Below are 15720 nucleotides of genomic sequence, written 5' to 3' on the forward strand. Positions count from 1 at the left end.
CGGCGCTCACCAGTCAGTGTGGGAAGCTGAAGGCGAGGGACATGACCAGACACCGGGAATGTAAGTATATAGTGTTTTTTTTTTACATTTACAACGGTAACCAGGGTAAACATCGGGTTACTAAGCACAGCCCTGCGCTTAGTAACCCGATATTTACCCTGGTTACCATTGAAGACATCGCTGAATCGGCGTCAAACACGCCGATTCAGCGATGTCAGCGGGAGATCCAGCGACAAAATAAAGTGCTGGACTTTCCCCAGCGACCAACGATCTCCCAGCAGGGGCCTGATCGTTGGTCGCTGTCACACATAACGATTTCGTTAACGATATCGTTGCTACGTCACAAAAAGCAACGATATCGTTAACGATATCGTTATGTATGACGGTACCTTAAGTCTTTTTTAACCACGCATATAGTGCCCACATTGCTATATACTACGTGGGCTGTGTTACATACTGCGTTGGCTCTGTCATGCTGTGCAATACACTACGTGACTGTGTTATATACTACGTGGCTGTTATATACTACGTGGCTCTGCTATATACTATGTGGCTGACCAATATACTACATACCTGTGCAATACACTACGTGGCTGTGTTATATACTACGTGGCTGTGTTATATACTACGTAGCTCTGCTATATACTACGTAGCTATGTTATATTCTACGTCGGTTGTGTTATATACTACGTCACTGTGCAATATAGTACGTAGCCTGTGCTATATACTACCTACATATTCTAGAATACCCGATACGTTAGAATCGGGCCACCATCTAGTGTTATAATAAGCATGGACAGGGACACTTTCAGACTAAGCAAAACTGGATGTTGATCCAAATATTTCTCTCAAGCGTAAGCATCCAAGACACACACTCGCGCAAAATGAAAAATAGAGGATTAACCAGTGACAGTAACAAAAAAAAAAATTACATTTATGTTTTTTTCCTTTATCTGTACAGGGACTCCCAGGAAAAGATGGCCCAACTGGCCCATCAGGTCCTCCAGGCACAATGGTAAAGTGATTGTTTATGGTGTTTAGAAATCTTTGAATCTCTAATGCAATCTCGAAAGCCAGATAACCTAAGAGTAGATTTCGCGAGTTATTATAAAGCTCGGATGATTGCAGCATTTCTACAGCCTGATGCATAAAAAGTTTCCTTCTTGGTGTTGGTGGGGACTGAATAGTTCCGTTGGTTTAATACATTGTAGTTTGTTGGGTGTAGAAAGGGTATTAGAGCACAGTGATCTTGAAGGTTCCCCAAAGGGGTGACAATAGACCTTTTTACCTATGGTTTCCGTAAAAAAAGATTTTTAACAATCTGTGGCTTTACTTATAACTGCAGTGAAATTCATAACTTCAGCTCTCCAACTCCGACGTACATGGAAGATGTGCGCTGTGTAAACCTCATGTGGTCATTGTTATTGCAGGGTGCACCAGGCAACCCAGGATCTCCAGGTGTTCCAGGAAGCAAAGGACCTCAGGGTGATTCTGGACCCCCGGTATGTGAGTTGCGTCATCAATGTTAGGTGGTCTCTGATTGTATGAAGGCGGTAAATAATACGACTAAGAAACGGGTGAATCACAACCTGGTACATGGCCATGGAAACTCAAGCGTTAATCAGAAGAGGCATTTCACAGAGTTGTCCAGTACTTTAGGAGAGGTCATCGATATCAGATCGGTGGTGGTGGTGGCAAAAAATAGTTTATAACAATAACATAGTTCATTTTATCAATAAGCAAAATGCAAAGTGAATGAGCGAAAGAGAAATTTTAATCAAATCAATATTTGGTGGCCACCTTTTGCATCATCAGTTCTTCTAGGTACTTAGCACACAGTTTTTGAAGGACCGCGGCAGGGGAGCTGATCCAAACGTCTTGGAGAACTGACCGCAGATCTCGTGCGTATGAGGCTTGTGCAAATCTTTCTGTCTCCTCATATGATCCCAGACAGACGCCTACCTGCTTGTATTTCTCATCTTTGAGGACACCACGAAATAGGCAACACTGAGGAACGTAGACGCAGCGGTCGGTCAAGGTTCTCTTCGAGAAGAGAAAAAAAGTAGGGCATAAAACCTTTGCTCACTTTGGGTCCCACTGCAGTGGAGTAACTTGAAGCTTTTGGGTGCCAATGTAAAACCTCCAATGGGGCCCAAACTATGACTGGACTTTAATTTTGTGCTCTTTTCCTATGTACCAATGGAATCTTTAGAGGTATCACTTGAGGCCCCCTAGACTCCTGGGATCGGGTGTGCTACATCCCCTGCATTCATTATCGTTACACCCAAGTACTAGTGGTAGAGATAATGACAATGGTAAAAAAAAGAATCAGACACAAAATATATTAGAAAAATGTTGTAATATTTTATTACCGATGCCTCTACCCTGTGCCAGTCATTACACTGGCTACCCATCCACTCCAGAATCCAGTACAAAACTACTACCCTCATCCACAAAGCATTCCATGGCTCAGCACCACCCTACATCTCCTCCCTGGTATCAGTCTACCACCCTACCCGTGCCCTCCGCTCCGCTAATGACCTCAGGTTAGCATCCTCAATAATCAGAACCTCCCACTCCCGTCTCCAAGACTTTACACGTGCTGCGCCGATTCTTTGGAATGCACTACCTAGGTTAATACGATTAATCCCCAATCCCCACAGTTTTAAGCGTGCCCTAAAAACTCATTTGTTCAGACTGGCCTACCGCCTCAATGCATTAACCTAACGATCCCTGTGTGGCCTATTTATAATAAAAAAAAAAAAAGGTTCCTCGCATCATGTTCTCATACACTTTATGCAGTATTAGCCCTCTGTGTCTGTACTGCTACATACTTAGGCAGGTAACTGGTTCATGCAGCTTTACATGAACACCCGAGCCTTACACTATGGCCGGTCCGAATAACTAAAGCAATTGTTACCATCCACCTCTCGTGTCTCCCCTTTTCCCCATAGTTTGTAAGCTTGCGAGCAGGGCCCTAATTCCTCCTGGTATCTGTTTTGAACTGTATTTCTGTTATGCTGTAATGTCTATTGTCTGTACAAGTCCCCTCTATAATTTGTAAAGCGCTGCGGAATATGTTGGCGCTATATAAATAAAATTATTATTATTATATTATTATTATTATTATTTGAAGACTAGACAACCGAAAAAAAAAAAAAATTATCAGCCATCATCTCCCAACCAGTCCTTGGTGGTTCATCATTTAGCAGAATGTTCTAGAATAACACTGCGTGTTACAGACTAGCCCATTTGCTATAATGGACACAATCATGTCTACCCCCCACTTATTATTTCAGTCCCGGGCTGGGTTGGGGGAGTATAATAAATGGAGCTGTGTTTTTCTAGCTTTCGTTAAACTCAAGCAAATCCTGAACAAATATGAAATACCTGGAGGTGCGTGTCGGGGGTGCCCACCAGGAAATTGCCCGAGTCTGACATTACCATAGGGGTACACCGAGGGAATTCTGCAGGATGTATCTGTACACTGTCCCAGGGCTCAGCTGTCAAAGCAACGCTCATAACATGCCATTGTGAAACTGGTGCCCTGGGGGCGGGAGGGGGGCACATACTTTATTTTGATAAATGCAGGATAATGACATTGAAAAACAGGATATATCATAAATGGCTTCTGGGCTTCTCACTTATAGGGAGGTCCCTTGGCACCCACCTGCAGAGGGAATTGAGACGTGTCCACACACATGCATTATGCCTCTGTTCATTAAAAAACGTATCAACCAAATACCCTGTTTTTTACATCTTTTACTAGCACTTGCGGATTACTGCAACATTTTTTCAAACTGAGTGTTTTTGGTTTTACTATTCTCTTTTGTGTCTTCAGGTTTCTTGGTGGTGTGTGAACATGATCATACAGACTTGTTCACTGTGCAAGTAGCCCATGTGTTCCTGTTTCCATAATTGTTCTCTTGTGTCTACAAGACTGGGGAGTTCCACCACTCCTCTTGGGCTATCTGCACAAAAGCTGTTCTACCCTGTATGCACACATGGATTTTTCCTCTCTGAACCCTGTTCACACAGGTTATATACAGATGATCAGGTTTTTAAATACATCAGATAGGGATTGCATACATTAGTTAGGACTGCTCTGATAAGGGTATACCGTGAACATTGGTAGAGCAGCTTAGTATACATTTTTTGCAAAAAACGTATCAACCAAATACCCTGTTTTTTACATCTTTTACTAGCACTTGCGGATTACTGCAACATTTTTTCAAACTGAGTGTTTTTGGTTTTACTATTCTCTTTTGTGTCCTCTGTTCATTAAAGTCTATGGAAGTTAATGAAAGAGCTACATTTTGTCCACCTGTCCATTCATTAGCATCAGCCTCACCGGGGATCAGGGGACCCTCATTTTGCTGGGATCACAGATGGTTTGAACACTTGTAAATATGGATTTGGAACTATGGGACTTTATTTTTCTAATACCGATCTTGAGTTCCATCTATGTGCCTGATGGACGATTTTATGCCAGAATTATGGGGTGAAAAGCTTTGAAAAGGTGCAAAATTTTCGCACAAATTGAGACTAAAATTTTGCAACTTTTGGCGTTCTCACGCCAGTTTTATCTCACTTTGATAAATTGGTCAGAGCTGATGTGGGACGGGGGCATTCGCTACCCCACCAATCTTACTCCAGCAGGGACTGCGGCTCTTAATGAATCAGGAGCCCCTCACTCCGGATGAAGATCGCCGATCTTGATGAATGGAGACCTATGTCCTTAAGTCTCAAGAAGGTCTGCATTGCTAACTGTGCCGATTTGGCACAATCCAGAGAAATTAAACCACAGGGTGGAGCGGGTGTTCCTGCTTATTTTTGGGATGTTCCTTAGGTGGCACTTAAATGTCCCGATTTTAGCTTTCAAAATATTGGTAAGTGTGAATCTATAGATCCTGTTAGTATTGATGACAATGTCCACCTTTTCAGGAAATTTTTATTATTATGGCAACTTTAAAAAGAATCCTGATGAAAAGTTCCATTCGACTTTGTGTCTACAGTTCCTATACAGACATATGTGTCTCCATGGTTACAGACTACAAACAAACCCTGTGTAGTCAGACCCAGAAATCATTCTCCAGCTTATTCGTCCAGTTCCTGATAAATATATGTGAGTAAAAAGTACAGAGATGGGAATATAACTTTGAGATCAGACTACAGAGTTTGTTTGTAGTCGGTAACTATGGAGACACATCGGTCATTCATAGGAGCTGGATACATAAAACGGTAGAGGATTTTTAATCAAGATAATTTTCCAAGTTTTTTCATTTTGGATACAAACATTGCTGTGATATCGTCATTATATTACAAGAAGACCTTCTACGTGTAAGACATTTGTGCTGAGGGAACCAAGCTGTCAGCTTCTTGTGATATTTCAATAACATCTGGACGGAGTAATTATTCTTCATAAAACATTCCAGAAAATTATGACAGCCATGACACGAAGCAACTGCTGGAGGAGCCATGATGTGTTCATGCAAAATGTACAAAACACATTATTCATTATGACTTGTGGGGAAAAAAACTAGCTACTACAATTAAATAAATCACACATGACAGAGACAGTGCTGGTATTCTGCAGGAATTCATGACGTGTTAAGGTGCAAATCTTCTACTGAATGTATATTCACGTGCAAAAATTCTACATTAGGTGAATGCAGGTGTACAGGAGCTGAGGACAGAGGGGACGAGGCTGCAGAGGTACAGGAGCTGGGGACAGAGGGGACGAGGCTGCAGAGGTACAGGAGCTGAGGACAGAGGGGACGAGGCTGCAGGGGTACAGGAGCTGAGGACAGAGGGGACGAGGCTGCAGAGGTACAGGAGCTGAGGACAGAGGGGACGAGGCTGCAGAGGTACAGGAGCTGAGGACAGAGGGGACGAGGCTGCAGAGGTACAGGAGCTGAGGACAGAGGGGACGAGGCTGCAGAGGTACAGGAGCAGAGGACAGAGGGGACGAGGCTGCAGAGGTACAGGAGCTGAGGACAGAGGGGACGAGGCTGCAGAGGTACAGGAGCTGAGGACAGAGGGGACGAGGCTGCAGAGGTACAGGAGCTGAGGACAGAGGGGACGAGGCTGCAGAGGTACAGGAGCTGGGGACAGAGGGGACGAGGCTGCAGAGGTACAGGAGCTGGGGACAGAGGGGACGAGGCTGCAGAGGTACAGGAGCTGAGGATAGAGGGGACGAGGCTGCAGGGGTACAGGAGCTGAGGACAGAGGGGACGAGGCTGCAGAGGTACAGGAGCAGAGGACAGAGGGGACGAGGCTGCAGAGGTACAGGAGCTGAGGACAGAGGGGACGAGGCTGCAGAGGTACAGGAGCTGAGGATAGAGGGGACGAGGCTGCAGGGGTACAGGAGCTGAGGACAGAGGGGACGAGGCTGCAGAGGTACAGGAGCAGAGGACAGAGGGGACGAGGCTGCAGAGGTACAGGAGCTGAGGACAGAGGGGACGAGGCTGCAGAGGTACAGGAGCAGAGGACAGAGGGGACGAGGCTGCAGAGGTACAGGAGCTGAGGACAGAGGGGACGAGGCTGCAGAGGTACAGGAGCTGAGGACAGAGGGGACGAGGCTGCAGAGGTACAGGAGCTGAGGATAGAGGGGACGAGGCTGCAGGGGTACAGGAGCTGAGGACAGAGGGGACGAGGCTGCAGAGGTACAGGAGCAGAGGACAGAGGGGACGAGGCTGCAGAGGTACAGGAGCTGAGGACAGAGGGGACGAGGCTGCAGGGGTACAGGAGCTGAGGACAGAGGGGACGAGGCTGCAGGGGTACAGGAGCTGAGGACAGAGGGGACGAGGCTGCAGAAGTACAGGAGCAGAGGACAGAGGGGACGAGGCTGCAGAGGTACAGGAGCTGAGGACAGAGGGGACGAGGCTGCAGAGGTACAGGAGCAGAGGACAGAGGGGACGAGGCTGCAGAGGTACAGGAGCTGAGGACAGAGGGGACGAGGCTGCAGAGGTACAGGAGCTGAGGACAGAGGGGACGAGGCTGCAGGGGTACAGGAGCTGAGGACAGAGGGGACGAGGCTGCAGAGGTACAGGAGCAGAGGACAGAGGGGACGAGGCTGCAGAGGTACAGGAGCTGAGGACAGAGGGGACGAGGCTGCAGGGGTACAGGAGCTGAGGACAGAGGGGACGAGGCTGCAGGGGTACAGGAGCTGAGGACAGAGGGGACGAGGCTGCAGAGGTACAGGAGCAGAGGACAGAGGGGACGAGGCTGCAGAGGTACAGGAGCAGAGGACAGAGGGGACGAGGCTGCAGGGGTACAGGAGCTGAGGACAGAGGGGACGAGGCTGCAGGGGTACAGGAGCTGAGGACAGAGGGGACGAGGCTGCAGGGGTACAGGAGCTGAGGACAGAGGGGACGAGGCTGCAGGGGTACAGGAGCAGAGGACAGAGGGGACGAGGCTGCAGGGGTACAGGAGCAGAGGACAGAGGGGACGAGGCTGCAGGGGTACAGGAGCTGAGGACAGAGGGGACGAGGCTGCAGGGGTACAGGAGCTGAGGACAGAGGGGACGAGGCTGCAGAGGTACAGGAGCTGAGGACAGAGGGGACGAGGCTGCAGGGGTACAGGAGCTGAGGACAGAGGGGACGAGGCTGCAGGGGTACAGGAGCAGAGGACAGAGGGGACGAGGCTGCAGGGGTACAGGAGCTGAGGACAGAGGGGACGAGGCTGCAGGGGTACAGGAGCAGAGGACAGAGGGGACGAGGCTGCAGGGGTACAGGAGCTGAGGACAGAGGGGACGAGGCTGCAGGGGTACAGGAGCAGAGGACAGAGGGGACGAGGCTGCAGAGGTACAGGAGCTGAGGACAGAGGGGACGAGGCTGCAGGGGTACAGGAGCAGAGGACAGAGGGGATGAGGCTGCAGAGGTACAGGAGCTGAGGACAGAGGGGACGAGGCTGCAGGGGTACAGGAGCAGAGGACAGAGGGGATGAGGCTGCAGGGGTACAGGAGCTGAGGACAGAGGGGATGAGCCTGCAGGGGTTTTGATAACACTATTTGAGAATCCCCAGTGCATGCTGTGATACTGAGACAGAACTTCAGGGGCAGAGGCTGCAGTAGTGACCACCCTGAAACAAAGCATCATCAGTGACGTCCCTTTCAGGGGCTGGATTAGTCCCTGCTCTACTGAGAATGCGTTGTTTGGCAATTCCATTGTATGCCCAGTAGAGCTTCCTTCTCACTGTGCTTTATTCTTTTCAGTGCACAGTGACAGTGCGCTCCCTCGTAGGCTCTATTGAAAAGTGATGAGTCGGCATGAGAGTGCACTGTCAGTGCACATTGTAAGAAGAGAACATGACAAGCAAGGAGAGCAGAGACCAGCAGCACCCTGAAAGTGACATCTATTTTATTGCCGAGGCTGGTCTCTGCTCACCCAATTCTTTCCTTAAAATGCGCACTGACAGTGCGCTCTCTTGCCAGCTCCTCACTTCTCACCAGAACTGGCAAGGAAGCGCAATGTCACATGTGCACTGAAAAGAATATCGTACATTGACAAGAGAGCTAGCACTGGGCACAAGTCAGAACTGACAACTTATGCATGTTCAGTAGGGTAGGAACCAGCCCAGCCCCAGAAATGGACATCACTGATGACAATTTAGAGTTTAATACTTCTAGTGGTGGCTATCTATACACTGTTTGTCAAAATTTGGAGACTATTTGTAAGATGGAAGTGATAATAGTTTATTTTTATTAATTAACAAAATACTAAGTGGATGAACAAAAGAGAAATGTAAATCACATAATATTTGGTGCCACCGTCCTTTGCCTTCACAACATCAGCAATTCTTCTAGTTACACTTGCACAAAGTCAGGGATTTTGTAGGATTATCCTGATGTATGAATTACTATTTGTATCAAACAGGTTTAATGTTCAGCATTTTTATATGTAGTTTGAAATATAGTCATTAACTGAAACAGAAACCGCTGTGTAAGGCCGGTTTCACACTTGCGTTCCCCTGATGTGCGGCGGGCTGCGGACTTCCTCTGTGAAGCCCCTCCCTCGGCCGCACCTCCCCGCATGCGGCCTGCGTACTTATATTTAACATTAGGTACGCAGGTCGTGCGGCTGTATGCGGATGGTGCCGCATGCATCGTTTTGACGATGCGGCAACCAGCGGAGACGCAGCCATGTAGCATTTTTTTTTTGCCGCATCGTCAAAACAGCGCATGCGGCACCATCCGCATACAGCCGCACGACCTAATGTTAAATATAGGTACGCAGGTCGCATGCGGGCCGCATACAGATGTAGGTGGAGATAACAGCGGAGGTGCGGCCGAGGGCGGGGCTTCACGGAGGAAGTCCGCAGCCCGCCGCACATCAGGGGAATTCAAGCATGAAACCGGCTTTAGAGGCTTAAAAAGGAACCTGTCAGGTCCGATAATGCTATTAATCTGCAGATATAGGGTTAATCTGCAGGTTAATAGTGTTATCTAGGTGCCCTGCTGCAGAACAGAAAGTGCGAAAGTGCGGCACGTGGGAGAAAATGAACTTCATTTCACCCAGGAGCCGCCGGCTTTCAGTCATGTAGGCATACATGAAGCAATTACAGTCATTGCTCACAGTACTGACAGCGGCTGATGTCAGTATGCCTGATGCTGACTGAAAGCTGGCTCAGCAGTGCATCAGTGAAGAAATGCAGATTAGCTTTAGGTCTGCAGGTTTATAGCAGTATGTAGGTGCCCGGCCGCTGTACTGAAAGTGCGGCCCCAGAAATAAAATAAACTTTTTTTTTTCTCCCAGGAGTTGTGAGCTTTCAGTCATACAAGTGGGTCCAGAGCAATTACAGTTAGCGCTCACAACACTGACAGCAACGGATGTATCCACGCTCCAGCACTGACTGACAGCCAAATTAGTAGTCCATCAGTGTAGACCGAGCTATCAGTCAGTGCCAGTGTGAGCACTGACTGTAATTGCATTGGTCACGTCTGCATGACTAAAAGCCGGTGGCCCCAAGGAAAATTAAAGTTAATTTTCCCACGGATGCCGCACTTTCAGTACTGGGCATCTTCATAACGCTATTAACATGCAAGTCGAGCCTATATTTGCGGGCCAATAGCGTTATCGGACATGACAGGTTCCCTTTAAAACTGTGTGAGAAACAGCAAAATTGCACTACAAAAGTAGACAGTTTCACATCACAGGTCATACACCATGACGAAGAGTGAGCATAACAATAACCAGGCAGTTATACTGCATCAGCAAGGTCTCTCCCAGGTAAAAATGTCAAAGTAGACTGGGAATTTAAGATGAGACATTTAAGTTCTTTTGAAGCACCAAGAAATGGTTAACGTTGATGATGAGGATAATAGACTAAGTGGTCAGCCAAGGAAACTTAATGTAGAGATCAAAGACACATCATGCTTACTTCTTTTCAAAATCTGAAGATGTTCAGCAGTGCCATCAGCTCAGAAGTGGCAGCAACCAGTGGGACCCAGCTACAACCACATGTGTATATGCAAATTAGTAAATTAATGCTGTAACCAAAAATGACAAGGTGTTAATCCACAGGATTAATTATCATATTAACATTTGTTTTTGTTATTTTAGGGTCTTCCAGGGACAAAAGGGGAAAGAGGAGAAAGAGTAAGTAATTCCTAAATGTGTCATCAATATAATTTCCTCCGGACATGCAGCTGCAAAATATGTGTAAAAGGAGACAAATCTACACCAATCAGCCATAACATTAAAACCAAAAATGATGTATTCAAGACATCGACTCCCATATCCAGCACATGATCAGATACAGATTTGGGGAATTTTGAGATTTAAGATTATACTGAATATTTGATCTGTTGAATGTTTAGGTCGGTACTACGCATCACAATGCTCTTCATATGGCTTTGTGTTTTTCTTACCGCAGGGCGACACCCAGTCCCAGAATATGGTGCGCGTCATTGCTCGTCAGGTGTGTGAGCAGATCATCCAGAGTGAGTATCTAAACCATGGCCTAACCTTCAGACAATAACACCGTGTGAGAATTGATGCCTCATTTATCATCTCGAGTAAACGTCTATCAGATCCTGAGTGGGAAGTGACTATATTGTGTCCACTTGAGCCTGAAATGTCAAAGCTGTTGATCTTCTCTAGTTCTTCTTTAGGGACTGCTCAGATTTTCGGATGATAAACATGACTGTGAAGACCGTTCATACCAAACAGTCTAGTTGGCAGTAACATGGTGGCATTCAGTGAAGGACATAGTGTGGTCTTTATTGTTGACTTTATGAAAGGTCAACCTAAGCTGCCTTGTGGTCGCCAGTAACTGTGGTGTCCACCATGATTCCTACAGCTCTGCCACGAACATATGGATGTGTTTCTCTGCAGGAGAGCACCTTTATGCTCAGAAATAGCAATAGTTTGGGCACTAGAGACAAAATTTACATAATTGCAAGCTATAAGTCATGCAAAATTGATATATGGTCACTTGCTTTGAGGGAGATAATATTCTCTTTAGGTGAACACACACAACTGTCTCCTTTAACCCCACCCGTTGCGTACGGACTTGATGGCACCACTGTCATAAATATTAGAAATGTATATAACCTGCTGAATACCAGTTCAGATGCATTTTTTGTGTAGGTCACATGTCAAGATTCAACTCCCTCCTGAACCAAGTACCAAGTCAGTCCGTGTCTGTTAGGAGTATCCCAGGACCACCAGGGCCACCTGGCCGACAAGGTTCTCCAGGAACACCTGGAGAAATGGGGTCACCTGGAGCGTCAGGATTTCCTGGAAGTCCGGGAGGTCCAGGAGCACCCGGAGAAAGAGGTAAATTCTGTTCATAGAATATGGTTGAGTCAGGATTAGTGATGAGCGAGTATACTCGTTGCTCGGGTTTTCCCGAGCACACTCTGGTGATATCCGAGTATTTATGACTGCTCGGAGATTTAGTTTTCCTTGGCGCAGCTGAATGATTTACAGCTACTAGCCAGCTTGAATACATGTGGGGATTCCCTAGCAACGCCTCACATGTACTCAGGCTGGCTAGTAGCTGTAAATCATTCAGCTGCAGCAAGGAAAACTAAATCTCCGAACATTAACAAATACTCGCAGATCACCGGAGCGTGCGCTGGAAAACCCGAGCAATGAGTATATTCGCTCATCACTAGTCAGGATGTTTTTGGACAAGAAAGGAGGAATGGATGTAACATGTTGAATGTGAAGATACATCTAAAGCCACATTCCCACGGTCAGTATTTGACATCAGTATTTGTAAGCCAAAAACCAGGAGAGGAACAATCAGAGGAAAAGTATAGTAGAAACACATCACCACTACTGCGTTTCACCCACTCCTGGTTTTGGCTTACAAATACTCATGTAAAATACTGACCAAATACTGATCGAGTGAACGGGACCGAATACTAAGCGACACTGACAGTATATTGTCCTGGATATTACGTGATGCTCCTTTCGCCAGTCAATTCTGTTGCCAGACACCCCGAAAATGTCTTGATTCACATTATAGGTGCAGGGGACACATTTTTCTCTTATAAAAATGTCTGCTGAAAATGCTACACTGTCCAGACATTGAACAAGCAGGGAGCAACAGGGAAGGTGACCAGTATGAAAACTAATGGGAAATATTAATGCACAGCTGGAGTAATGGGTCTTATCCGAGCACGTTCGCTCATCACTAATGGAGACAATGTATTTCAGGATATTTGCCGGTGGACTGTAGCTTGGGGTAATGGATTATTATACAAGTGGTCCATTTTATGGTCTATTCGCTAAACCCAAGGATTAACAAATTCTACAGATGTCCTCTGGTGCTTATGGTACTTGTTGATTACAGGGGCCCCAAGCAGAAGGACCCCTTACAATTAGCCACAGTCGTAGAATCTCACGCTCTAAAGGGGACCATACACATTTGATCGTCATCTAGATGTGGCCACTGGTTGGACCTAGTTTAAGAAGTGAAATGATCTCTTGCTCTTGAAGGCAACTGCTCTTTACTTTTGGACCTTCTTCTGTGGTGACTTTAGTGTAATTGTCTAATCAAAGCTTCGTCCAATAATTAAAAATGTTTTTTTTTATTATTATCTTGCAATAGGTCTCACTGGTGAAAAGGGAGAAAGGGGCAACCCAGGCGTGGGAACTCAAGGCCCACGAGGTCCACAGGGACCTCCAGGTAAAAATATTCAATGGGACAACACTTCATTGTCTGAAAACACTGTGCTAGAAATGTATATAATATCCTACAAGTTGTGCCAGCTAGCCAAAAGGAGAACTGTAACATTGCCAAGATTTAGAAATCCCTTCTATACATTATTACTTCCCACGGGCTATAAAATCTCAAGAATTCTTTTACCTTTTGTTCCCAAAAGAAATTTTGTATTGCAGGTCTATTGAACATTAGTTCCATGTAAGGAATTTACTTTTTGAACACTTCTTCAAAAACGTAATTTATGAGCTTCTTCCAACAGGACCCCCAGGAGAAGGTCGAACTGGAAACCAAGGACCCATCGGGCAACCGGGACAACGTGGATTGCCAGGTCCACAAGGAAATCTTGGTCCATCGGGACCTCCCGGGCCACCAGGATATTGCGATGCTTCTTCTTGTGCTGGATATGGTGAGCTCTAACAATTGTTGTAGAACTTTTCCAATGGATATAAGTCAAGCTTTCGGGCTGTACTCCCAGTGGTGGACACAATGAGCAGAGAGAGAAATAGATCATCACTGCCCCAAATTCTCTCTATATGATCCACCCGTAATTGGGAGCCATTCATTGGCACGTATTTTTCTGCCTTTAGTAAATTTCACCCCATACCTTTACTTACATTCGCTCAACTATCATTTTTATTCTCATGTTGGATATCTTTCTACGTTTTATACGATGACATCGAATAGAATATTACCGTTTGTGGTGCCAGAATAACTAAAGTGCAAAGTCCTGAAAAATGTACAATACACGTCATACAAATCTGTAACTGAATATTCCCTTGAAATGTCGCATATTAACCAAACATGACATTGCAAACAGAGATTTGCATGATCTCGTCATCGTGTTTTTGTGCAGTTTTGTCTGCGTCTGTTTGTCATTGTGTATTGGTCAAAGAGCTATCGACATTCTTACGAGATTACCGAAAAGGGGACTGTACCTTCAAAACACTTTACATAATTCATTAACACATGCCAATATAAAAAAAACTTTGTAATATATATTAATCAGATAAATCTATGTCTTTCTCCACTTATAAGACACTTCTTCCCCCCTCACTGAACTTGTCATACACTCTGTCTGACAGACTGCCAGCATAGTGAGGTGTCTGATTACACAGCCCATTACATGCTATGTAGAAGGGAACAGAATGAGACAACAGGCAGAGCGAGACACATAAAGATGGTGCTGAGCTTTCTAATAAGTCTTTTACCTTATTCCAGAGCTGGAATCACATCTACACAGCTCAGTATTGCTTTAATTGTCCTTTATGCTGCTGCTTCTCTAAAGAATGAAGTATAGTAATCTCTTGTGTCTGTGTCTACCGAGTATGACAGACATCATAGCAGCTAATCACCACCCACCAGCTCAGAGTCAATTGTAAAGTAGAAATAGAGCTTACAGAGGGGAAGACTGATTAAAATGTTTCCACATTCAAAAAACTGAGTTTACCCTCAATCCATGTTAAAAAACCCCCCCCAAAAACTGATGACCGTATTCTGTTGCACCTAAGCAATTATCATTAGAGATGGTGTGGACTGATTCGCAGCACGCAGTCCAGTGGCCAGGTCATTTATCTGTGGCCGTCAGAAGAGCTGTGGATTCTGGGAGGTAAGAACCGGTTCTAACTAGTAAGCCTGGTGTGACGTCACATGTGCGTCTTTCCGCAACGATGTTAAACCACGCAGGCTAATCAAAATAAGTATAGTGTCAGGTAAGAAGCGGTTCTCCGAGCTTCCAAGAGACGGCCAAAGATTACCGACTTGGCTGTTGGACTGGGTCTTGCGAATCAATTTGCATAATCCCAACTTATTTATGCGAAGGCTAGATTGGTAGGTCCAATTAGAGGGACCGCCGCTGATCTCCCCAACAGGTGATTCCAATCGCCATGCACCTCAGTTTAGACATATGTCCCTAAAAACGCCAATAGCATCGTATCAGTGTGAATTCTTGTTCATTGTTGGTTTGCATTTGTCTCTTCGTGTAATATTTATGTACTGACGTTTGTGTTTTTTTCTCTTTTATTCATTTTTTTCTCCTCTCCAAATGTCTCGTTTTACACCATTTTACACATATCCAATGGGAAGGCTTAATACCTTACAATGACTACCAGCCTTGAAGAGCGCAACCGTTTGTGGTACAACTCTGCTTTGCCAATTGGTTCAAAATCGCCAATGGAAAATAGTCCGTAAAACTAGCCAGTAATGAACTTATCATTAAACCCCCCCAAAAAAATTCACTAAGTGATGAAGATGAGAGGATAACGCTCCCTGAAGGCTTCTCCTTTTGCTTCCATTAGCTGTATATCAGCAGTATCACATGTACATTCCTTGGGACAGCCCAGAGCTGAAAGAAACCAAGATACTGTGACATTATTCCCTTCATTGATGTATATGTCTGTGGTTGATTACACGTTCCTGGTGACGGTTTCCTGGTTAAGTCTTTGACTATATTTGTCTTGTTCGTATTAATCGTTCCGTGTTGTAAATAAAGGTACAGTATTTAAACCCTTGTATAGAATCTAGGCCATGTTTAGGGTTTTATTTATA

The 15720-nt window shown here is 45.7% G+C and overlaps 1 protein-coding gene across 4 annotated transcripts in view; it reads left to right on the plus strand.

The window, feature by feature from the left end:
* Window positions 1-15720, plus strand: part of COL14A1 (collagen type XIV alpha 1 chain) — a 230554-nt gene that overhangs the window by 212543 nt on the left and 2291 nt on the right. For 3 of the 4 annotated variants that reach the window (XM_069731833.1, XM_069731832.1, XM_069731835.1), the window contains 7 exons: window positions 962-1015; window positions 1431-1502; window positions 10563-10598; window positions 10876-10942; window positions 11592-11780; window positions 13063-13140; window positions 13436-13582. In XM_069731833.1, the coding sequence (XP_069587934.1) occupies window positions 962-1015; window positions 1431-1502; window positions 10563-10598; window positions 10876-10942; window positions 11592-11780; window positions 13063-13140; window positions 13436-13582 (643 nt within the window). Of the gene's footprint in view, window positions 1-961; window positions 1016-1430; window positions 1503-10562; window positions 10599-10875; window positions 10943-11591; window positions 11781-13062; window positions 13141-13435; window positions 13583-15258; window positions 15696-15720 lie in introns of those variants that run through there. The other variant, XM_069731834.1, reaches the window with a different exon arrangement.

Source organism: Ranitomeya imitator, chromosome 6 (genome assembly GCF_032444005.1).
Source record: "Ranitomeya imitator isolate aRanImi1 chromosome 6, aRanImi1.pri, whole genome shotgun sequence".
NCBI lineage: Eukaryota > Metazoa > Chordata > Amphibia > Anura > Dendrobatidae > Ranitomeya > Ranitomeya imitator.